The 22,500-nt window shown below is 38.2% G+C and overlaps 1 protein-coding gene across 1 annotated transcript in view; it reads left to right on the top strand.

Moving 5' to 3' along the window:
- LOC122814902 (transmembrane protein 117-like) overlaps positions 1-22,500 on the top strand; it is a 368,376-nt gene that overhangs the window by 40,607 nt on the left and 305,269 nt on the right. Inside the window, exon 2 of the mRNA XM_044087167.1 lies at positions 21,063-21,361. Within this exon, the coding sequence (XP_043943102.1) occupies positions 21,063-21,361 (299 nt within the window). The remainder of the gene's footprint in view (positions 1-21,062; positions 21,362-22,500) is intronic.

Raw genomic sequence — 22,500 nt, 5'->3', positions numbered from 1 at the left:
TATATATATATATATATATATATATATATATATATATATATATATATATATATATATATATACATATATATATATAATATAATTAGTCCACACAAATGGTTTACGTGCCGTTGTTGAATAGCACAAACAGAGCATCAAATACATAACACTGTGTTCTGACCAATTGAATGTACAGCCTATCGTAAACTGTGGCTACTTTTCTACGGGGGGTCATGATATAATGTGGATCAGGAATGCATCCTTTTCCTGTCCGGTGGTGGTGTGTGTGTGTGTGTGTGTGTGTGTGTGTGTGTGTGTGTGTGTGTGTGTGTGTGTGTGTGTGTGTGTGTGTGTGTGTATACATATGTATATTTATGTAGGGTTTTCAGAGTACTGCCTGCCATGTGGCTGGTTGCAGGAGGTTGCCCTCCTGCAAAATCATGGATTCCTGTTGTTTTCAGTTTTTGCCTTGGATTATTACTTTTTAGTACTGTGCAGATTTATAAACTAAAGTCTCTTCATTCTTTAAGAGAAAGGTGGCATGTCTGAAGTCATTACACGTGTCTAGTTCTTGTGGTCATTCTTGCCAATCTAACCTGAGTTTCCATAGTTTGACCCTTGAGAGGACCACTAGTCGAATTACCTTTAGACTCTGTAGTATGTTTTCCTTATCCCTTACAGGAGTCTTAAATTGGAAACCTGCAAGAGACTTGTTTCTTTAACTGGATGCAAATAGTTTTACATTTATAGATGATGATGAGTTCCTCACTTTTTTTAATTTTTGTAAGTCTTTTTGGATTTCTAATACATGACACGACCCCATTCCTAAGTCGTTTGATTAAAATTCATGGAATTAGTATTTTAATCTTTGGTGTTGTCCAGAAGTGGTCTTCACAGCACCCACAGTGTGCCCAGTAATGGCTCCTGCAGTTTGTACAGAGTTACATGCATCTGTAACATAATCTAAATATGATCTGTAAATTATTTGTTATAAGACCCATTGCTTCTACTACTACTGGAACTGTGTGATTATCTTTCTTCCACATTGCCCTCGTTTCTGCCTGCAAATCCTGGTATTTTATCTCTCTGTCTCTGTCTCTCTCTCACTGCAGTCATTGGGTACAGCAGTTTCACTTATCAGTCCTACATTTGTCTTCTTTTCATGGACTACTTTATCTGTTTTTTTCCATCTGTTGTTTGAATTGTTGGTAATGCAGGATTCCATGAGATATAAACTTCATCATTTTTTGTGATGCTTTGTGGCTCATGTTTCCAGTGTTTTTCAGCTACTTCAGTATTATAATGTTTGCACAATCCCTAGTGCTACAGTCTTGCTACATTATTATGCCTTTCAGTATACAGTCCTCCTGCCATTAGTATGTCACAGCCAGCAACCAGATGTGCAACGGTTTACAAAACCTATGTTTGTCTGTTTTTCCTACATGGTGAGTGGGCTTTGTAAACCGTGTACATCATCCATTATCTTCGGCTGCCAATGTTAACCTTTTCTCTTTTGGTTAAATTCACCCCTCCTTAACCATTTCTGCATCCGATCCTAATCAGCACGAAGTTGTTCCAAGTGTTTTCTGTATTTGCAACTATAATTATGCATTTTCTACATTTCTTGCCTTCTCATCTGATCCTTTACCTTACATTCTTTATTTTGTTTTTTTGGCACATTCAATTGCTGACTGATTTTTATCTACTTCTGGTTTGATTTCCATTCCTGCTTAGCACTGATAAGCTTCTGTTAAACTAAGCAGGGAAAGTCATCTTAGACTTATTCTCCTCATGTTTTAAAAATTTCACTGTTTGGGTCTTGTGAGGTCAGCAGATATATGTGCAGTCCTATGATTGCAGATCTTTACATGTAATCAGTTTCGAAGAGGCCCATACCTCCTTCAGAGTGGGGAATATAAAATCTTGGTATGCACTGATTTTTGTAAATCATTTGAACATGGCGCATCCTTCTTGTTTTCCTGTCCAACCTATCCAACACCTTTTTGTGCCAGTCAGTCACTCCAAAACTGTAAGTTATGACAGGAAGAGGAAATAGGTTTAAAGTTTGAACTTTGTTCCTGGATGTCAACACTGCTTTCATTATTAATTTAAGTTTTCTAAAACATTCCTTACTAAGTTTTATTCACAGTTCATGTTTTATTGTTCATCTTTCATCAGTTCCCAAATATTTATACACTCTGTTTTGCTCCGTTTTTTTTAGATTACATTCCTGCCCTAAACTGATGCTTTCTTGATGCTGCAGCTTTCCTGCTTTAAAGAGTGCTTTTGCACATTTATCACGACCAAATAACATTTTTATATCATCTGAAAAAGTTTTGACCACTTGCAGTTGTGCTTTATCATTTAATGCTACAAAAAGAAGATTAAAAATCTTTACTCTTCATTGTTTTCTGGAAGCCAAATTGTAGCCATGATCTAATCTGTTAAGTGGACAAGCCCACAAAACACAAATACATGCGAGAGATGCAACTATACGGCCAAACTGGAGGCTGAGCTCTCTCAACACAGGACTGGCAAGACCAGTCAGGAGGAGAAGGTTACCACACACACTATAGACCCAGTCTCACATAGCACCATTACAACCTCAAATCATACACATAAACACACAAAGACATACTCGGAGGCTCTGATCAAAAATCTACCAAAACAGCAGAGGCCACCAAAGCAGACACCCAAACAACCACCACCTCAGAACACAACACCTGCAACACATAGACCTCACAGTCAGAGTGTCAGACAGTCACAGCCCTTAAGGCCAAACACAATGCCAGACACACTAGTCATTGGTGACTCCATAGTCAGACACACTGACGTCCCGCTCACCAGACTGAGTAAGGAGAAGGTCACAGTAAGCTGCCTGTCGGGCTAGAATCCGCCACATAACGCAAGCACTCAGGTCTCTCAACAGCAAGTACAAATATGACTCAGTCATTGTCCACGCTGGTGTAAACGACCTGAGACGTACCTCCTTGGACTACATGAAAAGAGACATTGAGGAGCTCTCTGATTATGTAGCCCAGGCAGGTATGACCCTGACCTTGAGCAGTATCCTACCTTCACCAAGAGTGATGCCACAATACAGAGATAAGATGATCAGCTTTAACAATTGGCTTAAACACTGGTGTCATTCAAAGGGGATCCAGTATCTGTCTGCCTGGGATGACATGCTGGACAAGCCACACTGCTTCACAAGGGACGGCTTGCACCTGTCACCCCTGGGATTCCGGATATTGGCAAAGGCTCTTGCCACCCCCATAGTGCCTTTTTAGGCAAGGCTCAAATTCTAAACCTACCACCCTAGAACACAAAAAAGGAAAAAAACTAAGGGTAATGCTGCTCAATGCCAGAAGTCTAAATCTCAAAATGCACGCACTCGAGGCCCTTCTCAGTATGGAGAACATCGATGTCTGTGCTGTGACAGAAACCTGGTTCAAGGCTCCTGAGAGCACCCCAGCGCTATCAGGTTTTACCTCATATCATGCGTTCCGGCCCCAAAATCCGAACAATACCAAGAAAGGAGGGGGGGTATCCATATACATCAAGGACACCCACACCTCAAGACTGGTGGCAACGCACGATGCATCGGAGACCATCCAGGTGCAATTAACCATAGGCAAGACTGCTCTGCAAATTGTAGCATGTTACAGGCCACCCTCACAAACTCAGGAACCTCACATGGCCTTCCTGAAAACACTAGAGGGGATAAATGTATCACCAAACACCATCATACTAGGTGACTTCAATTACCCTAATATAGACTGGGAACACTACTCAAGCCCAAACACCCTAGCCCAAAAGTTCTTGGAATTCATAAACTCAAATGCCATGGAACAACTAGTCACCATCCCCACAAGAGGAGATAACATACTTGATCTCATCATCACGAACATGGGAGCACAATGTTCAACACCGGAAGTATACCCTCACTGGTGAGATCAGATCACAAACTAATCTCGCTGGAGGCCCTCATCCCACCCCCACCTGAAATAAAAAAGACCACAGTAAAGAACTTCTCAAAAGCCGACTTCACACTTCTAAAGACTAGTGTGGTCTCCTTTAAGGCCCCTGAGCCGGCGGAAAACAGTACTCAAGCCGCTGAATCACTTACAAACACCTTCTACCAGCACCTGCAGGACTGCATGGATAAGGCAATCCCAAACAAAACAAAGACTCTTAGTACCAAAGGCAAGCGTCCAGTCTGGTGGACCCCAGCCATAAACAAACTCTATAATAAAAGGAGGAAGCTACTACAAGATAGAGCAAAATCCTTAAAAGGTAAGACACCCTTGATCACTATAAGTAAAAAACTAAGAGCTCTCATAAAATCATCCAAAGCAAATTTCGAGAGAAAAATAGCTAAAGACTCAAAAGACAATCATAAGGCCTTCTTTAGCTATGTTAGAAACCTAGGAGGAAACTCCCAGATATGCTTAGAACTAGTTCAAAATGATGTGAAGATTACTGATCCTACAGACATTGCCAACATATACTGGCTGACAGGTTCAGTGCAAACTTCTCCCCCCCAAAAGGAGAGATATCTATACCAAACGATTGCAGCCCCCCAAACATCTCCAGCGCCCAAGTGAGAACTGCTCTCTCCAAAGCAAAAAACACAGCATCCATGGGACCTGATGGTGTCCCCGGCTGTGTGCTCCACGAACTCAATGAGGAATTAAACCCACAGCTAGGACAGCTGTTTAATCATAGTCTTACCTCTGGATACATACCCAGGGAGTGGCGCACTGCAACTGTGGTCCCACTTCACAAAGGCGGTGCCTCCACCGACCCTGGAAATTACCGCCCATTAGCTTGACAAGCCTTATCTGCAAAGCCATGGAGAGGATCATAATGGACCTCATAAATAAAGACATAGGGAATTTGCAGACTTTGGATCCAACCCAGTTTGGCTTTGTCAAAGGCAGATCATGCCTTTTAAACTTGGTTGACTTCTTCGAAACAGTCACCAAAGCCATTGACGAGGAAAGGCAGTCCATACAGCCTACCTCAATCTGGCTAAGGCCTTGATACAATACCCCACTCGGGTATCATTGAAAAACTCATCAGCTTAAATGTTAACCCATACATCACAAGATGGGTTGCAAACTGGCTGAGTGACAGAACCCACAGGGTCAGAGTTGCTGGCGCCATGTCAGACTCAAAGCCTGTCACAAGTGGTGTCCCACAGGGCTCAGTCCTGGGCCCACTCTTGTTTGGCATCTACTTTTCCGAAGTACAAGCAAACACAGGAGGGTTATGGCTGACAAAGTTTGCAGATGACTGCAAACTGGGCGCCATAGTAGAAAACACATCTGACACAGATATCCTTCAGAAGGGTCTCACAGAAACGGATAACTGGTGCCAGAGCCACGGCCTGAAGTTAAATGCCAAAAAATGCATAGTCATACCCTTTGGGAAAAACAAGGTTACTATAGGTGGCAATCCACTGAGCACAGAAGAAGTTATCAGGAACCTGGGGACCCAGGTTGGTAGTAGTCTGTCATTCGACACCCATGTAGCTAAAGTAGTTAGGAAGACCTTCTACATTGCCCACCTTATCATGAAGGGATTCTCATCTAGATCAAGGGAGGTCATAGTCTCCCTTTACTCATCACTCATCAGACCAATGATTGAGTACAATGCCCCATTCGGGATGTATCTGACCCGACACTTGCAGCAGCTGGAGAGGCCACAAAAGTTCCTCACCAAAAGGATAAAGGGTCTCAAAAATCTGTCCTATGCTGCCCGACTGAAAGAACTCCAGCTCTATTCAGTCGCTTACCGCTTGCTCAGAGGTGACCTTTGCCTAACATACAAGGCCATGTCAAACCCAGATTTGATGATTATGCTTCACCTCAAAAAATCTAGATCCATCAGAGCCACAAGGGCGTGAGAATTAAACCTCGACACGGCTATTAATAGGACGTGCTGGAGGGATAGATTCATCACCGAAAGACTCCCTATGCTGTGGAACAAAATCCCGGTACATGTGAGGCAGAGCACCTCGCTGGCCTTGTTCAAGAGAAATCTTGACCAATGGATGGGAGATCGCAGATATACCCCAGGGATTACCTCAGTGTCACTGCTCGACAGAGGCACAGCAAAATAATGGGTATAGTTCCCCATACTAAAGGGGTGGCGTAAGCCACAAAACGATGGGCTAGGCTTGTAAATGCCCTCGGGCAGATAGCCTAGTATGAACCTATGAACCTATGAACTTCATGGGTTAAGGGCAAAACAAAATAGCAGCTGCGACTGAGAGTCACCCTGGAATATCCCCCTTTGAATTTTTATCCCTGGAATAATAATTGGTCCTTTATCCTGGTTTAACTGCAGAGTGGTTTACATTGTAATTGATCAGTGTATCTTATAAATTTTTAAGCACTCTTTTTTTCCCCATGAATGTGGGATACTCTCATGTTTGTTGTAGTCTGCCCATGGCATACTCTTCCCCTTGTTACACTTCTCAATTATGACTTTATTTAACAACAAATGATCCTTTGTTCCATATGACTTTCTTTAATTACCTTTTTGTTCTGTTGCTATGATTGCGTTTTCTTCTAAATGACTATGAACTCTGTTGGCATAAATTCCAGTATATAGTTTATACATCATCGGAATGAAAGTTATTGGTCCATAGCAATATTAAAAAAAAGAAAAAACACATCAGAAGCTAGGGATGCTATACTGCCACAAAACTTTCCTAAATTACTCCTCAAAACTAGCCATTGCCTCTTTTCCTGCTCCCAACGCTTTTATATGGGTCTCCTCTCTTCACCAGCATACAGGCCAGTCTTAAACCCAAACTAGATTCATGCCACAGTAAGATTGCCGTATTTGTCACAAATAAACAGCACTCCTCTCTGCAACTTCTAAACTGGCTAGAACTACTACCTCATCATCTCGCATATGTACAACTCACTACTGCCCATAAACTAATATTCAAGTCTTCCCTTTCTTCTCGGTTTACCCTATACCACCCAAAAAGGCCACTCTGCTCTGAAAATCAAATGCTTCTACAAGTGAAAAAGCCTAATATTTCAGTTGGCCAAATGCTTCATTCCGTTTCAACTGCTAGGCTATGGAATTGCCTCCCTCCTCAACTCAGGACTACTAGTAATGCCCCCCTCTTCAAAAAATCTCTCCAAGTGGCTTTGCTCATGCACTAGGTCCTCAGAAGACATAACCTTAACTCATACTGTGTAACATTCTACTCGGTACCGCTTACTATTAAATGCCTGCTTTTAATAATTATTACTCATAATGTTTTCTACTCAGTGTATGTATCGTCTTTGTTTTTCTCTATTTTTACATATGTACTGTTTTTGCTTTTCTCTATAATTACATATGTATTATCTATGCATGTATTATTCATTGTGGAGCTTTTCTCCCCAGGCCTCCACTGAAAATGGGTACCTTCGACCCAGTGGACCATCCCGGTAAACAAATGCAGATCTTCATAGATATTCCTTATTTATGTATCTATTTCTTTTTTTTTGGTGGTGGTTAAATTCCTTTTTGCTTGTTTCCCAGTTCTTTGTAAAACTTTTTGGGGTCTTCATTAAATTGCTTATTTTGTACTTTTACTTTATATTTATCTGACTATCGTATTCTGCCTGTGCTGATTATTTTTAGTTTATTATTTGCAGTAGTGCACGATAGATACTGATCTGTTGTGATACCGTGCATTGCTTTCATCGTCTGTCTTTCTTGGTATTTTTGTTCATCTGTTCCTTCTTCTATACTCTTCTTAACAGTGACACTTCTTGTTTTAATTGCTTTATAGTTTTCTCCATTTGATACTTCCATGATGGCATTTGATTTCTCCCCTTCCTTTCCTTTACTACCCTGTGTTTTTGTGGTAAGACTTCATCAGTTATTAATTTAGTTGCACATTAATGTATCCTATTTACTTTTGTTATATCACCTGAATATCTATGGACAGTCTTAATTGCTGTGTTCATTTGTTTTATCAGACTTCTAACTTTTTGAGTTTTACTAACTTTTTCTGTAGTTATTTCATTGATCTTAATATGTTAGTCCATTTCTATTAAATCAAACAGCTCTTCTCTTAGATAATTTTCTTCTAAAGTGTGGGCACATTTTCTGTTCTGCATATCTTGAGGGCATTCTGTAAAAGGTTCCAGAGCATCTTTAGATGGTGCAGCAGTTAACATTGTCACCTCACAGCAAGAGATTCTCTGGTTTGATTCTTGGCTGGGGTGCCTTCTATGTGGAGTTTGCATGTCCTCCTCTGCATTCCCATGAGTTTCCTGCGGATACCCCGGTGTCCTCCCCTATTTCCAAAGACCTGCATCTGGAGCATTTCTCCATGGACCTCTGCTGAAAATACGCTCTGTCCTAGTCAGACTTTCCCAGTCAAATGTTAAATAAGTAAATAAATCAATCCCTCTTTCTGTGCCACATTCTCTTGCTCTTTCATATGGGAGCTCACTGGCTTATTCCACAATATTGACTTTGTCAGAGTTGCCACAGTTTCCTGTTCCTTTTCTTGCTGTGCAATTCCCACTGAATGTTCTTTCTGATTTCCTATGAAAGACTCCAAAATATCAACATATGGCAACTGATCAGATGTTTCCCACTCCACTGGTTTCTCATTTAATTTGGGGAACCATTCCTTTATCCTGCTGTGATGTTACCAGAGTTAGATTTTCTACACTAAATTTTTCACTTTGCAGGTAATCCATGTCTTCCGTTTCTATTTCTTTAACTTCTCCATTACTAATCTTTTTTACTTTTCCTCTTTGTTTTCTTTCTTTGTATTGTAAAATTTTCCACGACTGGATGTCTTTGCCTGTATTTCTCTTCAAAATATCTTTGGTGCTGCTCTTTTTATATTGATTAGCTTTGCTTTCTCCTTTGCATAAATATTGCAGCATATTAAGATCTCTTTCTTTCCCATGTCCATATTTCTTCTTTACATGTCTCCTGCGCCTCCTTTTTCCCCTTACTTTGGGGCATACCAGTGAACTGTACAGAATTTTGCAGAATGTCCAGAGTTTTGGCTCATTTTTGGTCCATTTTTTCATAAAAATTTGGTTTTCTGGCAAATTAGTGGCAAATTCTTAAAGATTAAAGTTAGAAAATAATGATAGTCATTTTGAGTTTCAGACTTCATACCCTTCAGAAAATTCACACTAATGCAAAACCTGTTATTTTGTTAACTTTCTAGGTTTGTAAGAGCAATATTTAAAAATTGTCCCAATTTTTGGGCCTTTGTCCCACTTTTATTCATGGCTTTGGCCAGATTTCTTGCTCTACGAGGTTGAGAGGTATGCTTTGGGGACTTGTTGTTTCATCATGCTGTGATGTAACCTGTGTTAGACTTTCTGCACTAAATCTTTCACTTTGCAAATATTCCAAAACTACTACTACTTTTTTAACAACTTATTTACTAATCTTCTGTGTTCTCTCTCATTGATCTTCTATTTTATTGTGATTTTTTCTATATCTGGATGCCACTGCTATTACTTCTCTTCCAATATCTTTGGGGCTACCTTTTTTGTGTCGATTAATTTAGTTTTTTCCTTTGCATAAATATTGCACTGTATCAGATCTCTCTCTTTCTCATGTCCATATTTCTTTTTAAAACCTTTCAAAAGTCTCTAAATTTTGTTATTTATATTTTCGCACTTCCTCAGTTGCTTCTTTTTCCAAACAGCCCAAGGTGTCTTGGTCTATGTAATGTTTTTCATAAATCTGTTTTATTAATGAACACAATTTTTTATTTTGAGCTTCTGACAGTTTTTCTTGTGCAAATATTTTTTTATTACCTTTAAGTTCTCTCAGTCTTTTTGTATATCTTGTGTGTGGAAATTCTGTGCTGCTTGCATAATTATACATAATTTCTTTCTTATGCTCAGTAGCCCACTCTGTCATCTTTATATGGCTCTTATTTGTTTGTTGGAGTTATATGGATCTTGCTGTGGTCTCTGACATCGTCTGAGTTTATATTTTGGCATGGAACTGAAGCTGCCCTTTTCAAGGTAGTCATTGACATCTTGACAAAGAGATAACGTAGTCTTTTCTTTGTCTTGGACCTTCTTGATTTTTCATCAACATCCGATATTGTGAATTATGTCATCCTGATCAAATGCCCGCAGTCCTATTGTGATGTTTCCTGTAGTCCTTGACTGTTTTTCGCCATACCTCTCAGGCACTTGCAGTAGATTTTATTAATGAAGCATATGCTGCCTTGTGGGGTTCTGCACTGGATCTGTTTATAGCTCTGTTGTTTTTATGGTCCACATGCTTCCACTGGGAGATAAAAGGAGTGAGTTGCAGTGTCATTGCTGTGCTGATGATTCTCTGGTGTGTATATGTAGCTATAGGTACAGGTGTGTGTGTGTGTGTGTGTGTGTGTAATGTTGTGCTGATTCTCTGGTGTGTATATGTGCATATAATGTGCTGAAGATTCTCTGGTGTGTGTATAAGTAGCTATAGGTACAGATGTGTATATCTGTATATAATGTACTGATGATTCTCTGGTGTGTATATGTAGCTATAGGTACAGATGTGTATATAATATTTTGCTGATGATTCTCTGGTGTGTATATGTAGCTGGGATCCATACAGTTCCACGAACGGCAACATCACCGAAACAGATTCGACCAGGCATACTTGCGCGAAAGTGCTTTTCACCAAAGAAGAACTTTAGCTTATATATATATATATATATAAATTTTTCCCTCCTTTTTTTGAATTTAATTACATAATTAATTGATTAATTGATGTAATCAATGCATATAAAAACTGCTATTGTGCTGCATTGAATTGTGATCCATTGAAGGCGAAATGCCGAGGTACCAGGTCTTGTGAAGATAAAGGAGATTATTGCTGTAAAGTATCGGCTGTTTGGTGTGTTTTTTTGTTCAATTTTCCTTTTTTGCATCGTTTGGTTATATTTTACTTTGGATCCAAGCCGTACTTTATCTACAGTGAGTTCTTTGATGTTGAATCGACCTAATTTTTATGCCGAAATCCATTGGACATTTTGAATTATGTCAGGTACTGAAGGCTCCGAATGGAGCGCTACATACAATGCATATAATACCTTGTTGTTTCAAGATATGGTGACGGAGCGTGACAAAAGGTTTACTAGCAATGATCCATGGAATTTGGGGGGGAATACAGATGCAGATGGTCGGTTTGCCCAGCTGAATAAATTGATGGCCAAGGAAGTTGCTTTGTATTTTGATACTAGACTTTTAGAAAAGTATGTGAGCCTCAATATCACCCCTAGAGGGTTACGTATTGACAAACTGCCTGCTGCACCTTTTTCTGATGATGAATGTGATCTTCTAGAGGAGTGGAAACAAGCCTCTCTTCTGTGTACTACAGGCTGGCTCCGTATACTGATAAAAAGGAATCAAAAATGTCATGACAAGTTGAAAAATGAAATCTCCATGTTACAGAATGAACTCGTAGCAGAGGCTAACTACAGAGCTCAAATGGCTAACATAAGTGACAAAATGAATAAGCTAGAGGCAGATGTTGTGCAGAGAAAGCGCAACAAATTAGTCCGGGACCTTAAAGATTACGAAACAGGTATTATTTTCAACTGGCAGCGTGAACCTGTACGTAATCAGTCTAGGGGGAGGAGCTGGACTCGTAGCTCAAAGCGCAGGAACTATTCAGCATCAGCGTCATCTTTTTCCTCCACAGAAAAGGAAAACATTGCTAAAAATGTTTCCTTTGCCAGAACTGCTGCTCCGAGTCGTCAATAGGGACATTGTAGAGGCTTCGAATGAAGGTTCTAACCTTAGTTCCACGGAGGACATAAACTTTCAAAATGACAATTACAACAAGGGGCAGAACGGCAGAAATGGCAGAAAGGGTCGTAACCGTTACAAATGAAGGTTTGAGAACAATTATATCTAATAGGATCTGTCGCAATGTTACTTCCTTAGAATGTGTTAATTTATCGGATTTGTGCTTAAGCCATGATATGCTGAATGTTTTGTACAAGGGGAACAAATTTGTTCCTACGATTTTCCCCTCTTTTGCTGATGTTTACTTAGAAGTGAAAGCATTTATTCGCAAGCTGTTGTTAAGAGTATATTTCAAGAAATTTATTAATGTGGATGTGAATATGAATTTGAATGAAAATGTCTCTAACTTTATTGAAACTGAAACTGAAGATGAAGTTTCTAATGAAATTGATTTTGATGATAGTTTATTGAACATGTCCATATATAATTATGAATATGATGAATATGGTGAATCTGATTGTCCTTTTGAAGAAGGTGATGTTTGTTCTACTGATTATAATACTGATATCAGTTCCAACATTAATTATTTGACAGGATATGGTAGATTAATGATGCCAAAATTTAGAAATGTTAAAAGCAAGTTCACACCTACCATATCTGTGCCAGCCATCTCAGTGTTTCAAAAAGTACTTTTAAAAGAAACAGAGTTAATGTTTAAGCAATTCTGTAGAAAGAAAAAACAATTTAATTTAAATAAAGAAGAGTGGCAGGCCTTAAACAATCTTAAGGAACTGAAGAATGACTACATATTCAAATGTGCTGACAAAGGGGGTAATTGGGTTATTCAAAATAGATCTGATTATTGTGCTATGGTCAACAAGTTGCTTTGTAATAGTGAAGAATACACTAAACTTAATAGGGACCCATTAAAATCTTATAATGAAGAACTATTAAGTTTTTTGGAAAGGGGTGAACGATTAGGATTTTTTTCACATGCTGATGTCAAGAAAATGTATATAAAAGACCCTGTTACACCTATATTATATGCCCTACCAAAGATCCACAAAGACTTAAATGAGCCCCCTGGTAGGCCCATAGTATCAGGGATAGGGTCTTTTTTGGAGAATGTTAATGTCTTCTTGGATTCTCAGTTAAAGATCTATCTCAACAGGGTCAGTGCTCACATCAGTAACACCCAAGAGTTAATCAATGAAGTATCTAAGATTATTTGGAATAGTGATTTTTATTGGGTGACTATTGATGTTAAATCTTTATATACAAACATCAATATTAGACGGGGACTTGATGCTATTCAAAAAATGTTAGGTGAAGGTCCTAGGACTAGCTTTTTGATTTCCTTGTTGGAATTTTGTTTGACTCATAATTATTTTGTGTTCAATGATGAGTATTTTTTACAAATTAAGGGGACGGCTATGGGAGCTGCTTATGCTCCCAATTATGCTGTGATATATATGGATTTTTTTGAAAAAAAGTTTATTTATCCCACAGATTTTTTCAAACATAAAGTCATCTTGTACAAGCGTTTCATTGATGACCTTATCTTTATATGTAAGGGGGATATATTTGAATTTTGTGAATTTTTTGAATCATTGAATACTAATGAACATAATTTATCATTTTCCTATGAGGTTAATCGAAATCAAATTAATTTTTTGGATCTGACCCTGTTTGAAAGAAATAATATCATTGAATTTAGACCTTACAGAAAGGATACATCAGTGAATATGTTTCTGCATGCTACGAGCATGCATCCTCCCCATTTATTGAGAGCCTTGCCCTATGGAGAATTTAAAAGAATCCATCAGCATACTAGCATAGAATCTGAGTTAGACTATGAGTTAAATGAGGTGTTCTTAAGATTATGTGAAAGAGGGTACGATAAAAAGCAACTATTGAAAAGTATGAATGATGTTATGTACAAGCATAGAACGTTCAGAAAGTTTGAAATGGATTTTTTGGGTTCGACCAAAAAAGATAGAGATGTGGAAGAGATATTTTTCGTAACTAGATACACAGCTTTTTCTGAAATATTTGTTTCTTTAATTAAAAGATTCTGGTACCTAGTTAGCGAGGATGACTCTATAGGTGAGCTTTTTCCACATCACATAACATTTTCATACAAAAAGGGAAAGAATTTAAAAGAAATACTAAACAATAACCTCTTAATAAAAAGAACTTCTTATGCTGTTAATGTGGGTTCATTCAGATGTGGTTCATGCAGTATATGTGATAGAATAATTAATGTTAGATCTATTAATAATATTAACCATAACCCCAAGCACTATTTCAATTGCAAATCTATTGGTGTTGTATATATACTTAGTTGCAGTTGTAATAATATATGGTATATTGGACAAACAAAAAGAATGGTCAGAGTTAGAATCTTAGAGCATTTAAGGGACATTAAAAATTCAAATTTATGTAGTCCAGTTGCTAAACACTTTTTTGAGGCTCATGAGGGGAAGGTAGATTGTTTAAAATTCAGCATTTTGGGTAAGCCTTTTTGTCATAGGGGTGACAATATTTGTGACAAACTATTAGAACTTGAAACAAGGATGATTTTGAAGTTCAATACTTTAAAACCTTTCGGTCTTAATTTAGAATTGGGTATCTGATGAATTAATGAATATATTTAAGTAATTTTGATATTTATATTATATGTTTATAATCTTTATAAATTATATTATAATATAATAAAATAATGAATGTCATACTTAGAAATGTGTGCGCATATATATACATATATATTTTATATAAATTTTTTGTAGTAAGTATTGTGAGATCACTTTAAAAACATATATATAAATTTTTCCCTCCTTTTTTTGAATTTAATTACATAATTAATTGATTAATTGATGTAATCAATGCATATAAAAACTGCTATTGTGCTGCATTGAATTGTGATCCATTGAAGGCGAAATGCCGAGGTACCAGGTCTTGTGAAGATAAAGGAGATTATTGCTGTAAAGTATCGGCTGTTTGGTGTGTTTTTTTCTTCAATTTTCCTTTTTTGCATCGTTTGGTTATATTTAGCTTAAGTATGCCTGTTGCGGAGGTCGTACTACGGTGCAGATAAGGGAAGATTCCCATTTTCCCACTGTAGTGCGACCTCTGAGAATATTAAAGTAGGGGGTGTGTGGGGGATGCAGGGGGACTTGCCCCCCTACAAAAACATAAATTTAATGTTTTTTTTTTTAACACACTAACGAAAGTGCTTTTTCGGTGAAAGTGCTTTTGTTAAAGTGTGTTTGTTTGTGGATTCTGATTATTGAACTTTCGTTTAATAGTTTTAGATCCATGTAGCTATAGGTACAGATGTGTATATGTGTATATAATGTGCTGATGATTCTCTGGTGTGTATATGTAGCTATAGGTACAGATTTTATATGTGTATATATTGTGCTAATGATTCGCTGGTGTGTATATGTAGCTATAGGTATAGATGTGTATATAATGTGATCATGATTCTCTGTGTATATGTAGCTGTAAGTACAGATGTGTATGCGTGTATATAATGTGCTGATGATTCTCTGGTGTGTGTATATGTAGCTATAGGTACAGATGTGTTTATAATGTGCTGATTCTCTGATGTGTATTTGTAGCTATAGGTACAGATGTGTATATAATGTGTTGATGATTCTCTGTGTATATAGCTATAGGTACAGATGTATGTATGTGTGTATATTGTGCTGATGGTTCTCTGGTGTGTATATGTTGCTATAGGTACAAGCATGTGTGTATAATAATGTGTATATGTAGCTGTAGGTACAGATGTGTGTACAATATTGTGCTGATTCTCTGGCTTGTATATGTAGCTATAGGTATAGATGTGTGTATATAATGTTCTGATGATTCTCTGGTGTGTATATGTAGCTATAGGTACATATGTGTGTGTATAATGTTGTGCTGATGATTCTCTATGTATATGTAGCTATAGGTACAGATGTGTTTATAATGTGCTGATTGGTGTGTATATGTAGCTATAGGTACAGATGTGTGCATGTGTTTATAATGTGCTGATGGTTCTCTGGTGTGTATATGTAGGTGTAGGTGTTTGCATAATATTGTTGTGCTGATGATTCTCTGGTGTGTATATGTAGCTATAGGCGCAGAAGTGTGTATATTATGTGCTGATGATTCTCTGTGTATATGTAGCTGTAGGTACAGATGTGTATTTAATATTTCCTTTTCTAAGAAACACATATGTTTGTGCTCATTCTTGAGGGTTACTTGAAATGCATCCTACAGTGGATGGCTACTAGTCAAATGAGACTCTATTTTGTCAGAATAAAGACTATGTTTGTATACATGACCATGAATCTTTCAATGGCTCCTTTCTGTTCCTCAGTGATCCTTTATAGTGGGAGTAGTTTACTAAAGGTTATATGGCAGCTATTGACAAGACATCTTATAACTGTCTCTAAAGCAATTTTTGTAATTAAGAAAACTGGGTATCTTGCAGTGGCCATTTGTTGTTTGATTTTGTCTAATTATGGGAGTGCTCAATAACCCAGGATGTATGATGCTGAACCTTGTCTGTCTCAACTGAATCCAGAATTTATCAGTCAGGGCTGTAACCAGATCTTGTCATTATGATAATTTTTACCTTGACTTACCGGCTTTGTACTAGTTTTCAATGGTAGTGAGGTCGTAACTTAGAATCCTGCCATTAACCATTTGTGCTCCTTGTGAATCTTAAGTCTGGGAATCTTAAAAAGTGTTTTGGTATTCATCTCTTCAGCCTTAACTGGTAACAGATTGTTAGTGGTTCTCAGGGCACATTCGGGGAACTCTAACCTGTATTCATTTTTCTACCCTGCTCAGTTTCTGTGGAGTTCACAACTGTACCATCTTCCATAATGTGACTTGGAAGTCCAGTTTTACGAAGGCCCTAAAAGCATACGTTGACAGGACTGTTCTGTTGTTTGGCCTTATAGATGTCTACCATTGTTAATTTCTTTAATTTTTGTACTTCGATCGGTATTAATACCTTCAGTTGGTAAACTAAAATTGAAACCACTCTGAGGTCACGGAGTGCCTTTAGTTTTTACTTAAGCATTCGAGTTCCTTGTTCTCGTCGTTCAAGTTGCCTTATCAGTCACTGAATCCAACTTTAATTGTTATGATAAGGTCCAAGCGTATTGTAAATTTACGAACAAAACATGACAAAATTAAATGATCAAGTCAGCTGTGTGTTGGATATGAACATTCTAAGTCTGTGCCTCGGTTATTTCATTTTTTTTTTTTTTTGTCCATCTCATGTAAATTTGCAGTTTTATGCAAGTTGATATCTGTGGTAAACCTGAGTTCAAAAATAAAAACTCTGTACTTAAAACTTTTGTAGCAGTGGTGCACCCCCAGCTGATTTGGGGGCTTCACTTCTTATATCCCCTGAACATAAATGTACATTGCAGGTTATAAAGCACTTGTAGTAAGGAATCTATTTTTTCTAAGAGTGTACGTTACCTCTGCATGATGTAGAGTTTGTGTATATGTATGTTTGGGGGTGTGAGAGCTTGGAGGGGGTGGGGTGCAACTGAGAGGTCTTAATGCACTAAAGATGCCCATACCAGGAAGTCCTAGCTGCACTAACATTGCAGGGATGTAAGTGCGGAGAGGCCAGAGCCACTGAAATAAGGTAGTAAATTCAAGTTGTGCTCATCTAATGATTGTTGGCAGTAAGAAGATAAAATAGTAGCCTTTACCTGGTACCAAAGTCTCAGCAGTGTATCCGGTATAACTTTTAGATCTCACAAGTCTGGCACAAACCTCCAGTCTATTCTCAGTGGATATTATTATGGGAATAATGCTGGAAGCTGTGAAAGCCCATAAAAGTGCATGAGCAGTCATAACAGACTGATCTATAGTTAACCTCTCCTCAACTATACAAGGATTGTGTCATGGCTTTCTACATGGGACCTGAAGGCAAGAAATCATTCCTGGGGACCTGAAGGCAAGAAATCATTCCTGGGGAACTGAAGGCAAGAAATCATTCCTGAGGGAAGGAGAAAGAGAGTACTGTCTTGTCAGCCTAAAACTGATAACTCAAAACCCCTTCCTGAAATGATTGGAGTAAATCATAGTACATGCAGCATGAGGAGTTTAACGCCTCATTGATTGCCATTATAGGAGCATAATTATTTTCATTCTTTTGCATTTTCTTTTTGCTCTGTGCTTTTTCTTACTACCTGATGGTAGGTTTCCATGTTACATACAACACCAATTGTTTTACCTTTTTGTTAGAGACTTGTGTTGTGTTGCAATACATACTTGTGTTCATTTGTCCTATTATGGATTGCTTCAAGTCTGAAGATATTAATTTAAGCTCAATACGCTTACCCAAAGAAAAAAGTAAAAACCTGGTAAATAATCCTGGATCAATAAAATTACTGCACCCCTACCCAATAGATTTATCTCTGAAGACATTTGCCCTGGGATTCACTAAAATTCTCATTACTCATGCTTATTGCCCCAAGTTGGTTGGTCGTTTAATATTTTGAAGGTGAGAGAATGTGATTCAGAGACCTCATTATCCCCACATTGCCATGCCTCTGAATCCAACACTGTGCTGTCAGACCTGACTTCACTAGTGTCTTCTCTCTTCCTAGTGACTCATGCATTGGATTAGCAAGTCCCCACAGACCACACACACACACAAACACACACACACACACACACACACACACACACACACACACACACACACACACACTTACTTCCACTAACCCGTACTCCTAAAAATACATAAACCCAAGGAACCTCCTACTTTTATGCCTCATAGATAAAATATTAAATACAAATCACATTTAATTTTCTTTTACTAAAAATAACTCTGTTTTAGTTCTGCATTTTCAAATGGTTCACAACATTCAGGGATTCAATTTTCCTTTTTGAGAATCTGTAAACAAATGATGGATTTTCTACAGGATTCTGAATTAATTTAAGGTTCGTCTTTCAGGTCCATGTCAGACCAATATGGCTCTGTGAATGATAGCATGATTTTCCCTGAAAAGTCATAAAAGGTTTTGTATAGACATGGCACTGCTGCAGAGGCTTTTCTAAAATTTAACTACACTTTCTTCCTAGACCCGAGTTTAAATGTTGCAGACTGTGAGGAGGATTTCTTAGTGGATTACGAATTTTCTGAACAGAGTTTCAGTATTTTACTGAACAACAACAACATGAATGATTCTGAGTCTGATGTAAAAATCTAAGTAATGTGTACTTTATTGCCACATGTGTAACATGAAAGATGAGAAACAAGATGGATGTGGCATGAGCTCTTTCAGATTCATCAGTTTTGTAACGGTGCATAGTATAATTGAGAAAATCAAACCTTTAAAATACCAGTCATGACTGCAGGATGACAGGATAAGGGGACCATGAGGGAGCATTTCTGCATGGGTTGAGTGGTTGAGTTGTACAGTAGAGTTTCTGTAGGCATTGGTGTATAATTCAGGGGCTAAATATTGACAGGTATGAAGCAAGGATGTAGCCAAGCATACACTTTTTACTCTACAGAGCACATATTTTTATGTGCATCAGTCAGAAATATTGTAACTTTGAGGCCATGTTATTTTACAGCTGTCTAAATTAATGCCTCTAAGTACATAACTTGCTTACAATTTATGGCGTGGATTGCAAGTCTAAAAACAATAGTTTGAGAGGGAATCACTGAAAATTGTGTACACTTGTTAACTGCAAGGGTGGCAATATTTTGGAAGATTTTTTTCCATTTTTTTGAAATGCCAAGTAGGTTGGGGCAGTAAAAACAGTTTGTGAGTGCAAAATGTAATTTTCTGGCTACATCCCTGGTATGTAGTATATTGGAAGGATGTTGAACAACACTAGCACTCTGAATGTGTGGTTATAGTGTCTGATTTAAATGCTTTCCCAAGAATGACAGCTAAGCTAGACTTAACATTCCTTACTTGCTCTCTATTTTAAGTGGCAAGTTATTTCACAGTGGACTTACTAGATGAGAATACCTTTAAATAACCCAGCCACTGTCTCAGAATATTGCCTGTGATCCTTGTCTCCGTCTCAGAATATGGCCTTTAAGGGTCTATGTTTACACACTTAACGATGAAATCCCCGAACGATCGAACACAGTATATCGAGGTGCCTTTCATCAAATGTCTGCGTCATCGAAGTTGTAACGCAGGGAATTTGGAAATTGGGCCAGTGTAAGGAACTTTTGCCCTTTTCCCGACTGTAGTGCGATCTCAGAGTTGGTATATATTGTTGGGGTGGGGCACAGCCCCCCCACCCCTGTGGGTTTTAAGTACTACAGTTTAACCAATGGTCAGACTGTTGGCTGACTAAAGAAATTCCCTTTGTTACAACTTCAACTTCGATGACGTGCATGTCCGTTGAAATGCACTTCCATTTATTGCGTTCAATGGATAGCCATTCAGGGATTTTATCATTTGATGTGTGAACATACATCTGGCCTTTGATTATTTTCTCTGTCTCAGAATATGGCCTTTGATCCCTGTTAATGTCTTAGAATATGGCCCTTTTAAAGCTTTTCTAATTTATTTTTAAATCGGGTAAAGTTTCTGCTTAAAGACAGGGTTATTGTGCTATCTGCCAACAGAACTAAGATAGTGACCTTTTATACGAAGACCTCTCACTTGTTAAAAAAAAAAAGTACCCACTCCCTTTCTAAAGTGCCACATAGCTGTTAAAGGATCGAACATGTGTGCACTGTCTGTAGCAGGAGTTCTGAGTCCTGTCTCCACACATTTAAAAAATTAGATTTTTTTTCTTGCTGATTTTGAAACTATTTTATAACAGCATCATTGTAAGTTAATATTGCTAATCAGATATTTTTGCAGCTTGCAAATAAAATAGCTAGGGAAGAAAAACTAAAATGCCATGTCTTTTGTTTGAAATCAACTGCCTTAATCATAAATCCATCTTGTTCCTGAATGCGACACCTTCTACAGAAATGGATACAGAAATTTTACATGAGTAAATATTTTCCAGAAGCAGGCTTCAGCAACTTGTTGGGGCATAGAAATAAGGCTAATCATTATAACTGTACTGTGTTCCTAAAAATAACTAGTAACCATTTCTTTTATATTTTATGAACAACCAGCACATTTCTTATGCTTATAAATACCTGAGCCATAAGAAGATTATTCCTTTAGCTGCAAGGGAAGGTTGGCATACGTTTGTGTATTAATTTAAACGGCGCATTTGATTTTGTTGTGTTTTTTTAACAATAACTTGAATTTACTGCGCACGTATAACAAATGATGCAGTGGATTTTCATAATGCAAGTTTAAACTGTTTCTTGATTTTCAGCAGACAGTCAGTTGTGTTGCTGAAGATGGGCAAAGGGTTCCGCTACTATTTCCAGCATCCGTGGTCTCGCATGATTGTGGCCTACTTGGTGATCTTTTTTAATTTTCTAATATTTGCTGAGGACCCAGTCTCACACAGCCAGACTGAAGCTAAAGTAACTGTTGTTGGAAATTGCTTCTCCTTTGTAACTAACAAATACCCTGGAGCCGGATGGACTTTCCTTAAGGTGCTGCTGTGGTTGTTTGCCGTTGTTGTCGGTCTGTTAGCAGGAAAATTTATCTTCCACCGTCAAATATTTGGTAAGTGCATTTACTGTCATCATTATTGAGATAAAATGTCTAGTCAGTAGTTCAGTTTTATAAAGTTATAGTAAGAACAAACGTGCTTTTCTATGAAAGCTGCAATCTACGTCTTTTTGCTTGGCTGGTTTCCAGTCTCATTGTTAGCTCAAGGCATTTAGAGTAGTTGTATAGATGTTACTTAATGGCTTGGTTTCTTTGCCAGAATGTTTGTAATGGAGTGTTTTATGCATCTATGGAAATAAAATCTGACTACAGAGCTCATTAAATCAGTGCTACAGCTAGAAATTAAACTGTAAATGACTTTGTGTCTGTGAGCTTGGTAATGATATACAAGAAGGCCCATGTATCTTCTTCTTTAGTCTTTTTCCTGGTTAGGGGTTGCCACAGCGGATCACCTGTCTGCTCATGATTGGCAGTGGAGTTTTACTGTGTCGAGTTGCCAGCCCGGCACCCAACCTTCCACAGAAGGCGCACACACTCATACCTAGGGCCAATTTAGAGTGTCCAATCCACCTACAGCATGTCTTTGGTATGTGGGAGGAAAACGGAGCTCCCAGAGGAAACCCACGCGACCACAGAGAGGACATGCAGACTTAGCACAGAAGGCATGCCAGCCGAGGGTCGAACTGGAGAACCTCTTGCTGTGAGGTGGCAATGCTAACCGCTGCACCACCGTGACTGCCCAGCTATCACACTGACCATACACCCATAAAAACGGTTTCAGTAGTGTGGGAAATGGGAACTTATGTGGACAACAAACTGTCCTTTGATCACCATATCTCCACTACTGTAAGAAGGTCCCTTTTTCACCTTGCAGCACATTAGTAAAGGTATGGTGTCTATGTCCAGAGATGTAAACTTGGCACTTATAGAGCACATAATTGAATATAATGTCCCCCTCATAATGTAACAACACTTTCTCACTGAGAAAAACAAGGGCCATAACCACTAAAACTGCACAGACTATCTCAGTCTTATCCCTTTTGTCAATATCATATGGACTATGGTGGGGTGAGCTATGCTTTGTTTACAGAGCATCAGCATGCTGCATTAATATGCATCACTATCCATGATTGATCCTTAAATGGTAACAAATTCAAATCAAATGTAGTCTATTTATGCTCTTATTCTGTTTT

This window comes from Protopterus annectens, chromosome 11.part0, assembly GCF_019279795.1.
Source record: "Protopterus annectens isolate FY-2018-M chromosome 11.part0, PAN1.0, whole genome shotgun sequence".
NCBI classification, from domain to species: Eukaryota; Metazoa; Chordata; order Ceratodontiformes; family Protopteridae; genus Protopterus; species Protopterus annectens.
The sequence above is the reverse complement of the archived record's forward strand: the minus strand, read 5'-3'. Positions and strand labels throughout refer to the sequence as shown.